This window comes from Bufo bufo, chromosome 6, assembly GCF_905171765.1.
Source record: "Bufo bufo chromosome 6, aBufBuf1.1, whole genome shotgun sequence".
NCBI classification, from domain to species: Eukaryota; Metazoa; Chordata; class Amphibia; order Anura; family Bufonidae; genus Bufo; species Bufo bufo.
This window is the reverse complement of record NC_053394.1, coordinates 290,492,804-290,513,947: the sequence shown is the minus strand read 5'-3', so window position 1 is coordinate 290,513,947 and position 21,144 is coordinate 290,492,804. Positions and strand designations below refer to the sequence as shown.

At 43.1% G+C, this 21,144-nt stretch overlaps 1 protein-coding gene across 1 annotated transcript; it reads left to right on the top strand.

The window, feature by feature from the left end:
• The first annotated feature begins 367 nt into the window (after positions 1-367).
• Positions 368-20,938, top strand: SGCA (sarcoglycan alpha). Its single transcript, XM_040435509.1, has 10 exons — positions 368-434; positions 2,433-2,555; positions 8,813-8,955; positions 9,037-9,109; positions 10,225-10,423; positions 14,232-14,391; positions 14,751-14,950; positions 15,925-15,951; positions 18,706-18,929; positions 20,782-20,938. The coding sequence occupies exons 1-9, from the start codon at positions 404-406 to the stop codon at positions 18,893-18,895; spliced, it is 1,146 nt and encodes a 381-aa protein (XP_040291443.1). The 5' UTR covers positions 368-403; the 3' UTR covers positions 18,896-18,929; positions 20,782-20,938.
• Positions 20,939-21,144: the final 206 nt, after the last annotated feature.

Sequence of the window (21,144 nt, the reverse complement as noted above, 5' to 3'; positions counted from 1 at the left end):
ACCCTATGTAGATGTGACAATGCGGCCTTGAGTAACCAGGGTGAACTAATACTGTAATAGTACCTTCATGTATTGCTGCTAATTATTTTATTCTGTGATATGCTGTTTGTTGTATCATTTGTTCTACTAATACATTTTTGTGTAATATCATATGTGCGTTTTTGATTTGGTGTTTTCCTTTAATGGCATGCTAGAGCGTAAAGTTACCCTGACTTTTGTAGATTTTAACTTCTTGCAGTGTAGACATCTTCTTACTAAATGTTAGACAAATGGGCCTTGTGGATACTGCGGCCGGGCCCAGGCATGCCACTGTCCATGTGTCACCGCCGCCTATGTCTCTCCTCCCCTTCCAGCTGGCATTGTCACTCTTCTACAGACTGACCCCTCCACAGTCACGGCAGATATGGCATCTTGGAGTGCGGCTCGTCTGACAGGCATGTTCTAGCTACACTGAGTGTGTGTTATATTTGTGTGGCGTGTTATACTTTCTGTGTGTTTTTTCTGCTTATGTTTGCATTTCCTCTGATTGTTTCATTGCCTTCTTTAGCTTGCTTCTGAACTTCTTTAGTCCTCTAACATCCACTCCCCTCATCATTCCCTCGTTCGGTCTATCCCCTGTGTAATGTTTATCTAACCCAGTCTGAGATGTGACAGCTCTCTCTATATATATCTGAGATAAAAATAAATTGACGCATGTGTGGGCGAATGAAAGCTTATTTATGGACTAGTTTTATTATAAATGTATTCAGTCCATCGAGTGGCAAATCCTGCTTGTGCTTATAGAAACCAGAAGGTGCCATGACACCAATGGTGCGAGGTGAAATATATCAGTGTAGGTACTGAGCACTTAATACAGGCCATTAAACATCCTGGTGACTTCTAATGTGCAGAGAATTTACCTTCTGAAGTATCTATCTGTCTGTCTGTGTGTGTGTCTATCTATCTATCTATCTATCAATCTACTGTGTCTAATCTTTCTATTGTCTTTCTAAATAAACTGCATATTTTTGCATCTCAGGGATAAATAATTGTATACAGTACATCATGCAAAACAGGAGATCAATCTAATCTTACAGAGAAAAATATTCTGTGAGGTATTTACTGGAGCTTTCCATTTTTTAATCTATAAAATGATAGATGCTGTATTAGATAGATAGATGGATAGATATGAGATAGATAGATAGATAGATAGATAGATAGATAGATAGATAGATAGATAGATATGAGATAGATAGATAGAATGGATCGCTATTAGCTTGTACTTTTACTTCACAAGCCTTCAAGGATCTGCTACAGAGAAGCATTACCAGTCCACATTGGAAGCCACCACCATGCTTTACCTGGCCTATGATGTGTTTTAGTAGTGGCATGATTTAATTTAGACCAATCATGGACAGAAGTCTTAGTTTTGGTCTCATTGGCCACAGAACCTTGATTTCATTCTCCCACATCTTTTTTCAGATTGTCTCCAAGATGTCTTATGATTTCTTTCTCAGCAGCAGCACCTTCATCTTTTCCACTTTCCAGAAACTTGTGATGGGTGAAGCACCTAAGGCAGATGTGCTCACAGTCTCTTAGCTCCACATCAATTGAAGCATGATACTCCATCAGAGTTGTCATAGGTCACTTTTATGGGATTTTAGATATGTTGAATTGAATTAATAAAGAGGCCAACTTCAGGAGTGATCCCTTACTCTGTAGATGGATGATAATGGTCAGCATCTTCTGCCAGAGCCCTAGATTGAATTGCTGGGGGTACATGTAAATTGTTTTGCTTTCTAACGTTTCCCAGGTTATTTAATGCCATTTATTTTGATTTAATTTAATGCATACCAATATGGTTATCGATGGAAGTGATGGAGTTAACCAACTCTGACACAGCCCCTACAGGTGTGGATTCTGGATATTGCCAGCCACAGACTCCACAGAGATACAGTAGACAGGATAGACTGGAGATAAATAGGAAAGAATGTTATAATTTCCATCCTTGCTTAAATCCATACAAAACCATCTGGGCAGATTTTTGCACTGTGTATTGTTGGAACCTTGTTTTGGTACTGTTGGACTGTACTACTACTCCCATCCTGCATGTAAAGAGAGACATTTGTTTTCTACCTCTGGCCTGACACAATTTTCTAGCCACAGCTACAACATCTCCTGCCTTACACCCACTCCAAAAACCACAACACCAGGGGCACCCCAACTACCATCATGCAGAAGCCCTAACATCAGGGTGTGCCCTGAGAGATGAAAGGGTGCACCCTCCTATCAGTGCCCTTGCCCTAGCGAGCGATGGTGTAACTGTGATAGACTTTTACAGCCAGAGGCACTACCACTCCATCCTCCACTCTGGCTCCTCAGGGGCTTGCAGCATATACTATAAGTAAAATGTTCATGTAAATCGATTTGACATTGCTCTCCTTCCCTCTTAGTACCTCTCTGGCTGTGTCTCCTGGGTTGTCTCTGTGATCAGCATGTCTACCCATCGGTGGGCACTTTATTTGTCCACAAGCTAGATACGGAGGATTACCAGCAGCTCTTTCTGAATAAATCTGGTGAGTCACTGATTCCTAGACTATTAACGGTGATGTCCGCTTTACAGATATCATTTCCATGTATCTTATAAGGGAATTCTAATTTAATAGGGCAGCCAAGACCCCCTTTTAGTCGGAGCATAGCGCAGCCACAAAGAGAATCTCTTGCTGTAGAAGACTCAGCAGATCTATGGATTAAACATTGGCAGCTGCTGATTTCATTTGGAACTGTGCAATGCTTCATTTCCCCTGTGGTGGCGCTGAACACTTGATTATGGGTTTCCATACAGATTACAGCTGATTGCTGTGGGTCTCATCAGTAGGCGTCCTCTTATCAGCTCATTGCCAGGTGACCTTTTTAAGGAAAAGTGTGGACTATGCCTGTAACCACACTAGGCAGGAACACGCGGACAGTGCACCCCGCACGCTTTCCCTGCCTACTTGCAGCGCAAGCCCTAGGCAGCAAGTCCACAACTGGTCAACGTTCCCTACCCTGCTACATTGCAAGACAGAGACATATGTAACACCCCAGAGTTGTGTCTGGCCATTGCACATACAGAGACAGAACAACACAGAGACGGATTCATATGGGAATCGGTCATAACCAGAAGGACAAAACTATAAGAAATCGCCAGACAGAGCGTAGTCACAAAGTCAAGCCAAAGTCCTAACCAGACGGGAAGCACAGTACCAACACATGAGACAGAGAGTGGTCAAAGGCAAGTCGAGGTCAGTAACAATATTAGTAATTCCCACGCACACAGAACCAGGAGCACAGCTAGGGAGTGTGAAGCTATCATTGGCAAAGGTGTATAGCCAGGAATGGGCTTAAATAGAGTCCAAAGATCAGAACCTGATAGGTCCATAATTAGTGCTCCATTAGTCAGACACAGCACACAGGACCAGAACAGCTGAATAATCAAGCACTGATAGTTTTCCCCCCAGCACACACCTGCTGTGAAGAGAAATGGAGCATTGCTTTGTCTCTAGGGACGCTGTCACATCACAAGGGGGCGTGGCCTCGCCGGACATCTCTCCCGGCGTGGCCGCACAGGTAAGTTTGTGACAATACCTTTAACTGAAAAAAATCTGCTTTAGATATGCTAAGAAATTGCAATATTAGTTGCATAATTGCAATTTCCTGTCAGGTTACAGCAGCTTGTATTCTGTCAGGTTACAGAGGCTTGTATTCTGTCACGTTACTGCAGCTTTAGGTTACAGCAGCTTGTATTCTGTCAAGTTACAGCAGCTTTTATTCTGTCACGTTACTGCAGCTTCAGGTTACAGTAGCTTGTATTCTGTTAATGGAACCATTGATTCTGTTAATGGGCCCGTTGATTTACAGACTGTCGTATATGGTGCCAGAATTCAGCTAAATGCCACGCCTAAATCAATTCTCAATCATGACTGCAGCGCTTGGCATTGGCAGTCATGCTCCTCTCTCTTTGGAGAGGAATTGCCCCTCACTGCCATTACAAATCCAGCTATCCACCAGAGGACTAGAATTCCCCATGAGTGGCTGCTATTAGTAATGGCTCCACCATATTTCCCAGAATGCAAATTACCAGAGCAAGACTTGCTGTGAGATTTCAGCCGTGAAGCCTGCAGAATTATGAATACAGCACTGGAGTATAATACAAACCTTAACTCATGACCGGTATAAGATAAGTAATACAGCATAATATATGTTAATATTTGTAGATTATGTCCATGTATAATGTCTTAAATGGTGCATAGAGGTGGCTATATGATTTAAAGGTATACTGCCATGTCATTGTGTGGAAATAATGGGTGGAGTAAATGATTATAAGATGAACAATTAATTTAATGACAATAAATTTGTAAAAGAAAGTTAGGGGCGAGGTTTTAACCAGAAATTCTTTACGGTATGATCAGCCTTCAAAAATGCCATATTCATCCTCAGTGCTGCACTGTTCATACAGAAACATCAAGATCAAACATGCGCCATCTGCTGTTCAAGCAGAAAAGTGCAAGTGGATACCTCTTGCCAGAAAGTAGATACTGTGACTACATTTGTTACTATAGTAACAGATGATTAGTGTGCTCTCAGTGCACATAGGGGGAGCTCTAGTCTCCCTAAGTCTTTACTTCTATATCACTAGAGAGAGACCTTAATGCAGGATACAGCAGATCTTCAATGCGAGAGACTGGACATCCACTTTAAGAGAACTCCATATAAATGATATTTCTTGCGCTTGGCAGCTGAAGGCATCTGTGTTCGTCCCATGTTCATACGTGTCCACATTCCTGAGAGAAATGACGTTTTAATATATGCAAATTAACCTTTAGGAGCAACGGGGGCGTTGCCGTTACACCTAGAGATTCTGCTCTCTGTTTGATTGACAGGCCCAGGCAGTGAAAACATGATGATGCCTGATCCTGTCAATCAAAGTGCAAAGGGCCCAGCAGTTGCAGAGAGAGCTGAGCATGTAGGTGTAATGGCAACACCCCCATTGCTCCTGGAGGCTCATTTGCATACAGTGCTGCCCATAATTATTCATACCCCTGGCAAATTTTGACTTAAAGTTACTTTTATTCAACCAGCAAGTAATTTTTTGATGGGAAATGACATAGGTGTCTCCCAAAAGATAATAAGACGACGTACAAGAGGCATTATTGTGGGAAAAAAACATTTCTCGGCTTTTATTTACATTTGAGCAAAAAGTGTCCAGTCCAAAATTATTCATACCCTTCTCAATAATCAATAGAAAAGCCTTTATTGGCTATTACAGCAATCAAACGCTTCCTATAATTACAGACCAGCTTTTTGCAGGTCTCCACGGGTATTTTTGCCCATTCCTCTTTAGCAATAAGCTCCAAATCTTTCAGGTTGGAGGGTCTTCTTGCCATCACCCGGATCTTTAGCTCCCTCCACAGAATCTCAATTGGATCCAAGTCTGGACTCTGGCTGGGCCACTCCAAAACGTTAATATTGTTGTCTGCTAACCATTTCTTCACCACTTTTGCTGTGTGTTTTGGGTCATTGTCATGCTGAAATATCCACTGGTGCCCAAGGCCAAGTTTCTCTGCAGACTGCCTGATGTTGTCGTTGAGAATCCTCATGTATTGCTCTTTTTTCATGGTGCCGTTTACTGTGATTAGGTTCCCTGGTCCATTGGCTGAAAAACACAGGGCCGGCGCCACCAGTAAGGCGACTTAGGCAGTCGCCTAGGGCGCCATTTAGCAGGGGGTGCCCTTTTGCGGTGTAAAAAAAAAATAAGTTCGGGCGGCCGGCGGCGCCCCTCATGCTGCGCTTGCTGCTCTAAAGAATCTCCGGCCGCCAGCTCAGTGCTGCGCAGCCTGCCTGTGCCTGCTGTGTCTGCTCTGTGCTACTGCTATTGTTAATGTAGCGTGGACGAGCTCTGTTCGGTCCGCGGTACAGGAGCTTTTGTTTCCTGTACCCGGCCGGACTGACAGGAAGTGCTCACTTAGTGTGCACTTCCTTTCAGTCCAGCCGGGTACAGGAAACAAATGCTCCTGTACCGCGGACCAAACAAAGCTCGGCCACGCTACACTAGAGGTGGGGGGGGGGGGGTAAAATGACAAGGGAGGGGGTGTGTAAAATGAGAGTGACAAGGGGGGGTGTAAAATGAGAGTGACAAGGGGGGGATGTAAAATGAGAGTGACAGGGGGGGGTGTAAAATGAGAGTGACAGTGGGGGGTGTAAAATGAGAGTGACAAGGGGGGGAGAAGAGAGTGACAAGGGAGGGGGACCCCCTCCCTTGTCACTCTCTTCTCCCCCCCCCTTGTCACTCTCATTTTACCCCCCCTATCACTCTCATTTTACACCCCCCCCTTGTCACTCTCATTTTACTGTAAAATGAGAGTGACAAGGGGGGGGGGGGGGTAGAATGAGAGTGACAAGGGGGGGGGGGGGTAGAATGAGAGTGACAAGGGGGGGTAGAATGAGAGTGACAAGGGGGGGTAGAATGAGAGTGACAAGGGGGGGTAAAATGAGTGACAAGGGGGGGTAAAATAAGAGTGACAAAGGGGGGTAGAACGAGAGTGACAAGGGGGGTAGAATGAGAGTGACAAGGGGGGGGGGTAGAATGAGAGTGACAAGGGGGGGGGGGTAGAATGAGAGTGACAAGGGGGGGTGTAGAATGAGAGTGACAAGGGGGGGTAGAATGAGAGTGACAAGGGGGGGGTAAAATGAGTGACAGGGGGGGTAGAATGAGAGTGACAAGGGAGGGGGGGAAATGAGAGTGACAAGGGAGGGGGGGGGAAGAGAGTGACAAGGGAGGGGGGGGGTTGAATGAGAGTGACAAGGGGGGGGGGGGTAGAATGAGAGTGACAAGGGGGGGTAAAATGAGTGACAAGGGGGGGTAAAATAAGAGTGACAAAGGGGGGTAGAATGAGAGTGACAAGGGGGGGTAGAATGAGAGTGACAAGGGGGGGTAGAATGAGAGTGACAAGGGGGGGTAGAATGAGAGTGACAAGGGGGGGGTAGAATGAGAGTGACAAGGGGGGGGTAGAATGAGAGTGACAAGGGGGGGTAGAATGAGAGTGACAAGGGGGGGTAAAATGAGTGACAAGGGGGGGGGTAAAATGAGAGTGACAAAGGGGGGGTAGAATGAGAGTGACAAGTGGGGGGTAGAATGAGAGTGACAAGGGGGGGTTGAATGAGAGTGACAAGGGAGGGGGGGAAATGAGAGTGACAAGGGAGGGGGGGAAGAGAGTGACAAGGGAGGGGGGAAGAGAGTGACAAGGGAGGGGGGGGGGGGTGGAGAGTGACAAGAGAGGGAGGGGGGAGAAGAGAGTAACAAGGGAGTCCAGAGAGCCAGACCAAGATCCAGACTGCAGCCAGAGACCAGATCATCTTATTGTCCTGGTGGTAAGTAGACAGTGCAATATGTTTATTATTTAATTGTTTAGTTATTAATACTACATTGGAAACTAATTTACCTCACATTTAGGGTCCATTCACACATCCGTGTGTGTTTTGCGGATCCACAAAACACGGACAGCGGCAATGTGCGTTCCGCATTTTGCGGACCGCACATTGCCGGCACTAAGAGAATATGCCTATTCTTGTCCGTTATTGCGGACAAGAATAGGACATGTTCTTTTTTTTTCAGGATCGGAATTGCAAATCCGGGTCCGCAATTCCGGATCGGGGCCGCACATAGAAATGTATGGGTCCGCAATTCTGTTCCGCAAAAAGAGACAGCTACAAGAAGCTGGATTAACCGTAAGGGAAACATAGCAGTTCTTTTAATTTAAAAGCTGAGAAAGGGGGGGAACATATGTGATGTCATGATATGGGCAGATCATCTGATAAGGAAAGGGGGGGGGGGGGCGGCAATTTTTATCTTGCCTAGGGCGGCAAAAATCCTTGCACCGGCCCTGGAAAAACACTCCCAAAGCATTAGGTTCCCCCCACCATGTTTGACAGTGGGGATGGTGTTCTTTGGGTTTAAGGCTTCTCCTTTTCCATGCCAAATGAAGGAAACATCATTGTGACCAAACAATTAAATTTTTGTTTCATCTGACCACAGATGAGATTTTCCACAGTGCGGAACATCTTGTATTTCTTAATAATACTTTACACTGTAGCCACTGGAACTTGAAAACATCTGGAAATGGCCTTGTAGCCCTTTCCTGACTTGTGAACAGCCACAATGCGCAGCCGCAGGTCCTCACTGAGCTCCTTTGTCTTAGCCATGACTGTCCACAAACCAACTGCAGAGAGCTGCTGTTTTTCACCTATTGAGTTGATTAAAACAGCTGTTCCCAATTATTCAGGGTAATTAGGATGCTTTAGAACAGCTTGGACTATTTGGAATGATATAGAACTTTTGATTTTCCCACAGACTGTGACAGTTTGTGAAGGGTATGAATAATTTTGGACTGGACACTTTTTGCTCAAATGTAAATAAAAGCTGAGAAATGTTTTTTCCCCCACAATAATGCCTCTTGTACATCGTCTTATTATCTTTTGGGAGACACCTATGTCATTTCCCGTCCCAAAAATACTTGCTGGTTGAATAAAAGTAACTTTAAGTCAAAATTTGCCAGGGGTATGAATAATTATGGGCAGCACTGTATATTAAAACATAATTTTTCTCAGCAATGCGGGCACATATGAACATGGGACTAACACAGATGACTTCAGCTGCCAAGAGCACATGCAACAGGTCAAGTGACATTATTAATAAGAAAAGATACTATACTGCTGGCAGAGACCATTCCCAGTGGTCATATAATGTCCCTACGTGATTGCATTAGTGGCATACTCCTGTATTTTGTATTAACAGGTCAACCTTACCCAGTTTCATTTCGTGCTAATTTGGTGGGATTCCCTGACCTGCCCAGATGGTTGCGTTACACCCAGCGCTCCCCATGGCACAGTGCATATTTTTACGGATCCCCTACCAAGCCTGGGAAGCATGTCATAGAGGTACCGGAATTACGTTCATAGTGGTAGCTGCCTTCATATCTTCTAATCCTCCTGATATCTTTCTCAATAATTCTACTTCAGGTAACAGTATACAACCGGAAGACCTTTGAAACCCTTAGAGAGAAGATCATTTTCAACATTCTTTCTCCAACAGGTAATTATTGCTGAAGGAAGCAGAGATCTATGCCGCTTTAGGGAGAGCCATGACTTCAGATCTGCTTAAAGGGCTGACCCCATCTGGACAATTCTTTATCTAAGTGAGCACACGCTGGTCCTCAGTTGACTGTCATGGGTCAGGGTGTTGAAATTCTGCCAGACCTCCTATTTGTCCTGCAGCAACCCCACAGGAAAAATCTGGTATTACATGGTGTCAATTTAAATGAATGCATGACCATCTAAAATATGGTTTCACAGATTTTTTTAAAAAATGTCAGCTGCTCTTTGTAATGGCTCTCTGATCTCGCTAGTGACCAGGAAATCCATCTGCCCTTAGGCCATGTGGATTGAATTGTCCTTGTGCCTGCTGAAGTTCAAAGTGAAGGAGACTCTATAGTGACTACTTACCGAAGGCAGGGATGACTAGAGTTGTTTGGTGCAAGAGCCCTGCGTACAGCGGACCACATCTCATCTTCCTAGATCCTTCTGATTATGACTCTGTGAATGGTGATATGTAGTTTAGCTTAGTTTTTGGGTGGAGATGTTCTTTGAAGAGCCAAAGTGTATATTCCAAAGTTGAATGGTTTAAAAAAAAGCCCAATACCTTCTTATAAATACTTTCACTGCCATCATGACTCAAGATAGAGCATCGATTTAATATTCTGCTCCCCAGCAGGAGCTTTCAGCTGTGCTCACTGTCGCCCCCTGCTGAGTAATTCACATGTTTAACCTACTAGAGGTGATTACACTAAATACTGAAATATTGCCTCCTATGAACAAAAAGGGGTTGAAATTAGGAAAATGGGTTTTCATGTTTGAATGGAATTGCTAATAACATATATTTTCCTGACCTCCACCACTCGATGTGACATCTACTATGGACCCTCGCACCATTGTCTTGTTCTTTACTTCTCCCATATTAAAGGGGTCATGCCATGACTGATACAAAAAATGAACATCATATAGTACCTGACAACCTCTTTCTAACAAAGCTAGAACCAGCCCTGTACCTCACATGGGTCCAGAGCTCCCCCATCCATTATCCAGGTGATGGTTTGAACAAAGTAGAATATTTTCCTTTAATGTTTTAACTTCACAATTGTCCTCCTTAAGATGTGCCACCACTGTATGAAGCTGAATTTTTGATTGACAATGTGGATGTGGAAGAGATGCTCCCGCCAGAGGCCAGGCACAACTTTCAGGTCCCTCTGCAGGAACTTTGGAATACTCAGAGACTCTCTGTCATTAATGTCACCTCCGCGCTGGACAAAGGAGGTAGAGTGCCGTTGCCACTGCCCGGACTAAAAGAGGGGTATGTATAGAAACCGACAGCTCATCATAAATGTCATCTTGTGTGGACAATAAGATGTCACGTGGTCCAGGAAGCTGAGATATGTGGAGTTGTCTGTCAGAATTTTTGCCCCTTCATCTTGCAGTGCTAATATATAATAACTGTTTACCTGTTCTATAGTGTGAGCACCTGACAAACAGCTCCTCATATCTCAGCTTCCTAAATACCAAATATACTGTTGAAAAAAAATGCCTATGAAGTTTAACCCTTCATTCATTGGTAGAGGGATATTGGGATTACTTGAAGTTACACCCGGAATAAGGCTATAAAAGGGTATTCTGAATTAACCAAGTGTAAGGGCCCTTTCACAGGGGCTGAGGATGGGGCCAATTATGAAGAATGAATGTCCATATGAGAGCTCATTCCAGGTAATTGGCCCATGTAACTGTACTGATGATCACCAGACAAATGAGCAGAACACTTGTTTCTCATGGGAATGTAACCTTCGTGCGGCACCTAAGATGGGTGGTAGCACATCGCCCTGTGTTATCCTCGTGCTGGAGGTGGGCATTAGAGTTTTGTTGTCACTTTCCATGATTTCCGTTGACAACAGGGATGGAGTTGTAGAAGTAGCGGTCACACCTGGTTCCTACGGCCCTAAGATCCCTCTCTGATATAGGCAGACACTAGCTTTACAAATGGAACCTGGTAGTTGCAGGCTCTGTTACAAATTTTGGATTCCTTGCGATTCTGACAGGAAAAAAGTTGTTACATGTTCTACCCGATGCCGTATGTACACGGGCATTTTCCTTCCCCTTTATATGAGGGATAGCTGATTATATCAAACCCTAAAAAAAAGAGAAGGTGGTCATCTACTAGCAACCATGGCAGCGCCGATTGTAGAAGGCAGAGTATACGGTAGGTGGGATTCTGAGAAATATTCCAAAAATAAGGCCATAATTAATGTACTGTATAATAGTTTAAAATTGCTATAAATCATGAATCAGTGGCGCCACCTAGAGTACTCTAAAAGCCAAAACATTTTTAGACTGTTAGGTCAATGGTTTCCATCCAGTGGCTCTCCAGCTGCCCCAACACTACAGCTGAAGGCCATCGGGGAATGCTGGGAGTTGTAGTGTTGCCTCAAGTTGGAGACCAATCCTCTTTACCAAACAGCAGAGGTTCTACGTCCTCAAACATCCGTTTAATCCTGCAACATCTGTGCGGTATTAATGTTCCCGCTCCGTTCCAGAAAGTAATCCTATGCTGCATTAACGGTCATTAATGTCATTGCCATCGACATCAGTCCACGCTCCTTTTATTTCACCAAGCGTTTAATTACACTGAGGGTAATGCTGGGAATGCCATCTTCAAAGAGAATTCAGAAAGTGATAATTAAAACTGAAATACAGTATAAGCCCTTAAAGGGATATGTCCAACTCACAACATTATGGCATACCCACAGGACTGGATCCACGAGTGATTCTGTAGGTGCCGGTTCCAACTCTGGGACCCGCACATATCTGAAGATGAGTCCCCAGTCCACCGACTTGCCTGGTGAATGGGTCGCTGGCTGCCACTGTTGGATGCAGAATGAATGTACAGTCGTGGCCAAAAGTTTTGAGAATGACACAAATATTAGTTTTCACAAAGTTTGCTGCTAAACTGCTTTTACATCTTTGTTTCAGTTGTTTCTGTGATGTAGTGAAATATAATTACACGCACTTCATACGTTTCAAAGGCTTTTATCGACAATTGCATGACATTTATGCAAAGAGTCAGTATTTGCAGTGTTGGCCCTTCTTTTTCAGGACCTCTGCAATTCGACTGGGCATGCTCTCAATCAACTTCTGGGCCAATTCCTGACTGATAGCAACCCATTCTATCATAATCACTTCTTGGAGTTTGTCAGAATTAGTGGGTTTTTGTTTGTCCACCCGCCTCTTGAGGATTGACCACAAGTTCTCAATGGGATTAAGATCTGGGGAGTTTCCAGGCCATGGACCCAAAATGTCGACGTTTTGGTCCCCGAGCCACTTAGTTTTACTTTTGCCTTATGGCACGATGCTCCATCGTGCTGGAAAATGCATTGTTCTTCACCAAACTGTTGTTGGATTGTTGGAAGAAGTTGCTGTTGGAGGGTGTTTTGGTACCATTCTTTATTCATGGCTGTGTTTTTGGGCAAAATTGTGAGTGAACCCACTCCCTTGGATGAGAAGCAACCCCTCACATGAATGGTCTCAGGATGCTTTACTGTTGGCATGACACAGGACTGATGGTAGCGCTCACCTTTTCTTCTCCGGACAAGACTTTTTCCAGATGCCCCAAACAATAGGAAAGAGGCTTCATCGGAGAATATGACTTTGCCCCAGTCCTCAGCAGTCCATTCACCATACTTTCTGCAGAAGATCAATCTGTCCCTGATGTTTTTTTGGAGAGAAGTGGCTTCTTTGCTGCCCTTCTTGACACCAGGCCATCTTCCAAAAGTCTTCGCCTCACTGTGCGTGCAGATGCGCTCACACCTGCCTGCTGCCATTCCTGAGCAAGCTCTGCACTGGTGGCACTCCGATCCCGCAGCTGAATCCTCTTTAGGAGACGATCCTGGCGCTTGCTGGACTTTCCTGGACGCCCTGAAGCCTTCTTAACAAGAATTGAACCTCTTTCCTTGAAGTTCTTAATGATCCTATAAATTGTTGATTGAGGTGCAATCTTAGTAGCCACAATATCCTTGCCTGTGAAGCCATTTTTATGTAACGCAATGATGGCTGCACGCGTTTCTTTGCAGGTCACCATGGTTAACAATGGAAGAACAATGATTTCAAGCATCACCCTCCTTTTACCATGTCAAGTCTGCCTTTTTAACCCAATCAGCCTGACATAATGATCTCCAGCCTTGTACTCATCAACATTCTCACCTGAGTTAACAAGACGATTACTGAAATGATCTCAGCAGGTCCTTTAATGACAGCAATGAAATGTAGTGGAAAGTTTTTTTTGGGATTAAGTTAATTTTCATGGCAAAGAAGGACTATGCAATTCATCTGATCACTCTTCATAACATTCTGGAGTTTATGCAAATTGCTATTATAAAAATTTAAGCAGCAACTTTTCCAATTTCCAATATTTATGCAATTCTCAAAACTTTTGGCCACGACTGTAGAGGTGGCCGCTCATGTGTGCAGCTCTTTCTATTCAGGTATATGGGAGTTGCCGATGTAGCTGAGCTTGCTATGCTGACCTCCCATAGAAGAGGCCACCTATCAATTTATCTGTTCGGAAGATATGTGGGACATGCTCTTATCACACATAAGTGGATATGCCCCATGCATGTGTGACTTGGAAACACCTAGGGGCAGATTTTCCATAGACCTTACAGGTACCTTAGAACCGAACCCGAGTTTGGGAAATGTTTTTTTACAGTAGAAATTATTTATGAAGTTATTGCGCGAAGTCTAGTGAGACTTCTTGAAGCAATAACTTTGGCTCATCGGAGCCAATACATTTTAATACTGCACGGAGCGCCTGCTCGGTACAGTATTAGAACAAAGTTTTATGCAAATCGACTTCGGATGTTTCATCCGAAGTCGATTCGCTCATCCCTTCCTACCACTCAAACATTGATGAAAACACAATGGGGTCATTTATCAAACTGGTGTAAAGTACAGCAACTAATCAGATTCCAACTTTCATTTTCCAAATGAGCTGTGAAAAATGAAAGGTGGAATATGATTGGTTGATATGGGCAACTGGGCCAGTTCTACTTTACACAAGTTTGATAAATCTCCCCCAATGATTCCTCTATGATGGCTAATTACTTCTTTCTTTACAGGGTGTTTGTAAAGGTGGGATCTGTTGTCCCCTTCCCAGAGTGTCTTTATGAGACCCAAAAGCCGCAGATCCGGCAGCAGTGCAAAGAAGCAAAGAGACCAGTGTTATGTTCTGAGCTATTGGTAAATGACTTCAGAATAGACTGGTGCAATGTGACCTTGGTGAGTAACAGGTGTAGTACTGGCGATGGCCACCAGGTGGCATAGAATCACACAATCGTACAGTAAAAGGTACACCGCATGGATGTTTTTTTGTAAGAGGTTCCTTTTTTTATGTAGATATTTGCTATGAGGTACAATTAATTCTTATTATTCATGATGAAAAGGAATCTTTGAACAATATAGAAAATTCCTTTAATCCAGCATCAGTCCAGCAATTCCAGCAGTTGTAACTAGTTATAAAAAGTCTCTAATTTAAAAGCAAAAAGATGAAATGAATGTAAAACATTCTTGTAGGTTTGATAATCCAGAACCTAGAATATCATCAGAGTAACTTTGAATTTGTGTTGGTCATGTCACAGGTCGATGAGTCAGAATCCTCTCCTACTCCTCTTAGTTTTGAACCCCTAGAATGGGATGAAGAGTTTAAGCCTCCTTCTGATGAATTGGGTGAAACGGACTACTTCCCAGATTACCTGCTGACTATGTTACTCCCCATTCTCGTTGCCTTCCTTCTGTGCGCCCTGCTGTCCTATATCATGTGCTGCCGCAGGGAAGGGGTGTAAGTACCGAGAAACACAATGCAATGGTTATGTGCAGTTGATCAAAATGAATTGGGACAATGTTCTAAAAGGGTTTGGCCATTCCTAATAAAATAAACTAAGAATGTACGAGCGGGTGATGACGCCTCCGTTCTTAGGATGAGAGATAACATGAAGCAATTCTACCATGAGTGATCACTGAAGTCCAGTTGTTAGGGTTGTTCAGGAAAAAACATTTTGCATCAACCATAATTTGCCATTCCCCATATCACTCTGCAGAACACAGTGGTGGAGAGCATCTCTGACATCGAGAATCTGAGATTAGGACACTGAGGAGACATTGTTACTTCATGGAAGAGGTAGTGCCTGGATCACAGTGGAGACACCGAGTAGTCCTGGAAAAAGTGAAGGGAGTAGTAAATGATGGTAGGGAATAGGAATCATGATAATTATTGTGGTGGTAGGGATGTTGACAGGGTTGCCAACCAGAATTGTCCTTTTTTCTGGACAACGTATCCCAAAATCACAGACGGCCAACATTTTTTGCAGACAAATTAGAAAACCATAATGAATAATTAAGATTATAAGTAATACACGTCTATAGCTCAATGTACTAATAAGAACTCATTACCAGTATTTACTGTGAGCTGTAAAATGATGGTAATTACCATTAAAATAATCTAGTCAGGTCCCACCAACGTCAAAAAATCATGGACACATCTATTTTTTTCACGGACACAGGAAGTTGCCTATTTTTGCGGACTGTCCAGAAATTTCTGGACAGTTGGCAACCCTGGATGTTGATCATTCATGAGATGTTAGGACTCATGATGATCATAATGTGCTGGGGATCATCATATTATAACAGATGTATCACAGTGGTCAATAATGAGTGCTGGGTATCATGATGATGATTATTATTGCATTTTATATCTCTGTAATTGCTTTATTGCGTGTAATGTTATCTTGTTTTTTTTCTTTCTTTTATTTTAAGGGAAAAGAGAGATGCAGAGACATCTGAGTAAGTGCCAGAACTTTTGTCTTCTTCCTTAAAAAATAACTTTTCACCACTCCTCACATTCCTGTTTTAATAGCTTTATGCATTCCCCATGTTATAACAATTCTGGAGCCTCTGTTCTTATGTCTCTAGGATGTACAATTCCTTTATTATTTGCACTAGAAGTTATGAATGAATTGCTATTAGCCTTCGGTAAGGGTACAGAGGGGAGGTAACCAGTTGGGGGGGCGTACCTGCACAGACTGAAAATGACAGCACTGATTGGATAGAGTGAGTCTGTGCAGGTACACCCCCCCAACTAGTTAGCCCCCCCCCCCCCACTCTGTACCCTCACTGAAGGCTAATAGCAATTCATTCATAACTTATAGTAGAAATATTAGAGGAATGGAGCAACATAGAGACATAAGAATAGATGCTTCAGAACTGTTATTACATGGGGAACGCATTTAGCAATTAAAATAAGCATGTCAGGAGTGGTGAAAGGTCCTCTTTAATATCTCTATTTCCATAATACTAAAATTGTACAGCATAGTATTTTGCCATAACCAAAAGCGAGCCTCCTGTTCAAGAAAAAAAAAATATCACATTAATTGGGGAACGAGCAGGGCACATACATGCTCCCCTCATTTTTATCTTTTTAGTTGCAGATTTGCTAATTCTCGACCTCCTCTTCTGTCATCCAAGATGGCCGCACTGCTTATTAGACTACTTGATGCATACTATGAATTGAGTAGCCCTGCTGCCCTTGGATTGGCCAGCACTGCTCACGTGAACAGTGCTGGCCAATCCAAGAGGAGGGCTGGACCAGTAGGAAGTATTATAGACTACTGATGCACATTGTGGAAGAGTGTGTGTGTGTGGAAGGGTTACAGCCATCTTGAATTGCAGAAGAGAAGCCTGAGAATTAGTGTGTCATAAAAATATGAAAAGAACACTATATAAGTGTTCTGTTTGTTGCCCAGTTAATATGATTTTTTTTTCTTGAACCAGATCTCCAAATACCCGGCAGTGTAGTGATAGCTACAAGCCTAATTGAACGGCTCCACCTTTGATTACCATTGTCTTCGTAATCATCAAATGTAAATACTGGTGAATTTCTTTTTTATGATTTTCTTTATATTTTAGTTCCTTTTTGTAGTGTAGAAAACATTTTAGACTTCTTCCTGGACACTGTCAACAGGCAGAGTAGCTGCTGCTAACATGCCACATTACTGTTATTAAAGGGTACTTCAAAACACTTAGGCTGGGTTCACACGGGCGCTGCGGGAAAATGTGCAGGTGCGTTGCGGGAACACCCGCGATTTTTCCCGCGCGAGTGCAAAACATTGTAATGCGTTTTGCACTCGTGTGAGAAAAATCGCTCATGTTTGGTACCCAAACCCGAACTTCTTCACAGAAGTTCGGGCTTGGGATTGGTGTTCTGTAGATTGTATTATTTCCCCTTATAACATAGTTATAAGGGAAAATAATAGCATTCTGAATACAGAATTCATAGTAAACTAGCGCTGGAGGGGTTAAAAATAAAAAATTATTTAACTCACCTTAGTCCACTTTATCGCGTAGCCCGGCATCTCCTTCTGTCTCCTTTGCTGAACAGGACCTGTGGTGAGCATTAATTACAGGTAAAGGACCTTTGGTGACGTCACTCCGGTCATCACATGATCCATCACCATGGTAAAAGATCATGTGATGGATCATGTGATGACCGGAGTGACGTCACCAAAGGTCCTTTACCTGTAATTAATGCTCACCACAGGTCCTGTTCAGCAAAGGAGACAGAAGGAGATGCCGGGCTTCGCGATCAAGTGGACTAAGGTGAGTTAAAAAAAATTTTTTTAACCCCTCCAGCGCTAGTTTACTATGCATTCTGTATTCAGAATGCTATTATTTTCCCTTATAACCATGTTATAAGGGAAAATAATAATGATCGGGTCTCCATCCCGATCGTCTCCTAGCAACCGTGCGTGAAAATCGCACCGCATCCGCACTTGCTTGCGGATGCTTGCGATTTTCACGCAACCCCATTCACTTCTATGGGGCCTGCGTTGCGTGAAAAAACGCAGAATATAGAGCATGCTGCAATTTTCACGCAACGCACAAGTGATGCGTGAAAATCACCGCTCATCTGAACAGCCCCATTGAAATGAATGGGTCGGGATTCAGTGCGGGTGCAATACGTTCACCTACCGCATTGCACCCGCGCGGAAATCTCGCCCGTGTGAACGCAGCCTTATTGGATGATCCCTGCAAGCAATAAGCTTGCTAGGCAGATCCCAAATGAGTTTAGGTAGCTAAGAGGGTCATAGCTGGGCTTTCCTTCACTTGTGGCAAAGGTAACACTTTCTCCCCTAGCCATGTATTTTGATACCCTGGCCAGGGCATCATGGTTTGTTGATAATATCCCAGAAACCAACACCCAGGACACATGCTCCTTCAGATTCCCTTGCTGTTCCCCTGTTACTTAGAACCAGACTCCTATACTTGGTGCCCGATATCGCTTTGGTGGGTGTTGGTCCATGGCACTAGAGCTGGAAATATTTTTGCATGGGGTGTGTGTAAGTGGTTAGAGAACTGACAGAGGAGACTCTTTCTCCTTAACAGAGATTTTCTTTAATCCTACCCTGATGGCTTGTTACATACCAATGTTCATCAATGGTAGCACTTTTTATGGCACCACTAATCATCTGTGTCCATAGTGTGGTATCTAGTTTCTTACCACAGTATTGTTTATCATGTGAGATTGATTGTGTTTCACAGACTCCAGCTAGTTCACCAACAGTCAATATTCTCCAACACTGAAGAGCTTCGGCATATGGCTTCCAACAGGGATGTTCCTCGACCCCTTTCAACGCTGCCAATGTTCAATATCCGTACTGGACAGAGGACCTCCCCAATGGACTTGTCAGGCGATAGTGCTCATGTACCTCTCATACTGTCTCAGCAGTGAATGTCCTCCAGATCCTGTACAATTTCTCAACAAGGTATGTAGAGGATGACAACAATCCTAAGTGTGTGAGTGCATTGTATACCATATATACAGGTCAAGGAAATAAGAATGCACAATAATATGACAAAATGGAAATCTGATCCCTGCAAATATATTCATGCGCCTCAATATAACTGTGACCCAAAATTCATCATTATTATTGGTGGCCTGGGCCTGTGAATATGACCTGGACCTGTGGCTAGTTGAACTTTGATTTGGTTATAAATCTTAGAGTTTAGAAGATCATTCAGAAGAGGCCAGATGGGAGCTGGAGACTAAGATGGCGCAAACATCTTGATAAAAAAACCATTAAAGGGCTTCTGTCAGCCCACTAAACCGTTTTTTTTTTGCTTAATAATAACCCCTACACCTAACTAAGGGGGGGGGGGGGGTTCACATCAGCGTTAGGGATTCCGTTATGGCTTTCCGTTATAACATGGTTATAACGGAAAATAACGGAATCCATAAGATGGGAGTCAAAACGGAAGCCTTTAAGAGGCATTCCGTTTTGATCCGTCATAATACAAGTCTATGGGAATCATAACGGATCCGTCTGTCGACAGGACTTTTTTTTCTGTTATGCATAACGGAAATGGGACGGATCCGTTATAATCCCCATAGACTTCTATTATGACGGAAAGCAAAACAGAATGCCTTTTACAGGCTTCCATTTTGCATTCCGTCATAATACAAGTCTATGGGCAGCATAATGGATCCGTCCCATTTCCATTATGCAGGAGTGGACACTTGCATAATGGAAACCAGGACAGATCCGTTATGCTGCCCATAGACTTGTATTATGACGGATCAAAATGGAATGCCTTTTAAAAGCTTCCGTTTTGACTTCCGTCTTATGGATTTCATTATTTTCTGTTATAACCATGTTATAACGAAAAGCCATAACGGAATCCATAACGCTAATGTGAACCCACCCTAAGGCTACTTTCACACTAGCGTTTTTACTGGATCCGGCAGGGTACAGCAAAAACGCTTCCGTTACTGATAATATAACCATCTGCATCTGTTATGAACAGATCCGGTCGTATTATCTTTAACATAGCCAAGACAGATCCGTCATGAACACCATTGAAAGTCAATGGAGGACGGATCCGTTTTCTATTGTGGCAGATTGTGGCAGTGAAAACGGATAGGTCCCAATTGACTTGCATTAGGGGTCATGCCGGATCCGTCTTGCTCCGCATCCCAGGACGGAAAGCAAACTACAACATGTTGCGGTTTGCTCTTCGGTATGGGAACGCAACTAAACGGAACGAAATGCATTTTGGAGCATTCTGTTCTGTTCAGCTCAGTTTTGTCCCCATTGACAATGAATGGGGACAAAACGTAAGCGTTTTTTTTCTGGTATTGAGCTCCGGTGACGGATCTCAATATCGGAAAACTAAAATGCTAATGGGAAAGTAGCCTAACTCGTCTTTTATTAATGTGAACATCCTGTCTTTAGAGTCACCTTGAAAATCTTTTAGGGAAATGCATATGTCATACAATGGACAATTCTGATTGTTCTCACAGTAAATCGGGGAATTGCTATTTAGGGTTTTAACATGCCACTGTAGACACCAGTCATGAAAATTTATGACAACCTTTGTAATGGTATCTGAATTTTCATTTTAAATGATCTTTTTTTATCAAATTTTTCATTTCAATATCTATATTACACAAAAAAAACAACTGCAGTTTTTTACCATGGCCACTACCTAATCTCAGTTTTGAGCAGTCATCTCATTATCATCACAGGCAGGATTACAATGACAGACAATATACAGTATATAACACAGGATACCCCCTGCTACAATTTTTATAAGCTTCATGTGTATTATTTTTCCTAGGAAATGAAGTTGTCTGGTAAATGGAGGTCTGGAGGCTTCTTTGTGGCACTGGAAAGGATCCTGAAAATTGTGTTTTTACTACTGTAGTGTATGTGGTATGAATGCAGTCAATGGTTACAAAAGTAAGCTACTAAATAAAGAAACCATTTTCAGAATATACTATCTACTGGTTAATTACTTTTCTTGAGAGGAAGAGGTATGGCTAAGAAACAGCTAAATAGGACTTTAACTATTTGACAAAGGGAACATCTCAAAGAGTTTTAGGGGTCATTCATACAGTTAAAGGGAATCTGTCACCACAATCTGCAGTAATAAAGGAGTAGTACCACACATAAGAAGTCCAAATCATTGGACTTTTTAATT

What these genes read in the sequence shown, in the direction of transcription:
- SGCA (XM_040435509.1), top strand. Translation starts at nt 404, where the DNA reads ATGGCATCTTGGAGTGCGGCTCGTCTGACAG. An exon ending in GCTCTTTCTGAATAAATCTG is followed by an intron (nt 2,556 to 8,812) that starts GTGAGTCACTGA and finishes TTGTATTAACAG; the next exon opens with GTCAACCTTACCCAGTTTCA. An exon ending in CTGCCCGGACTAAAAGAGGG is followed by an intron (nt 10,424 to 14,231) that starts GTATGTATAGAA and finishes CTTTCTTTACAG; the next exon opens with GGTGTTTGTAAAGGTGGGAT.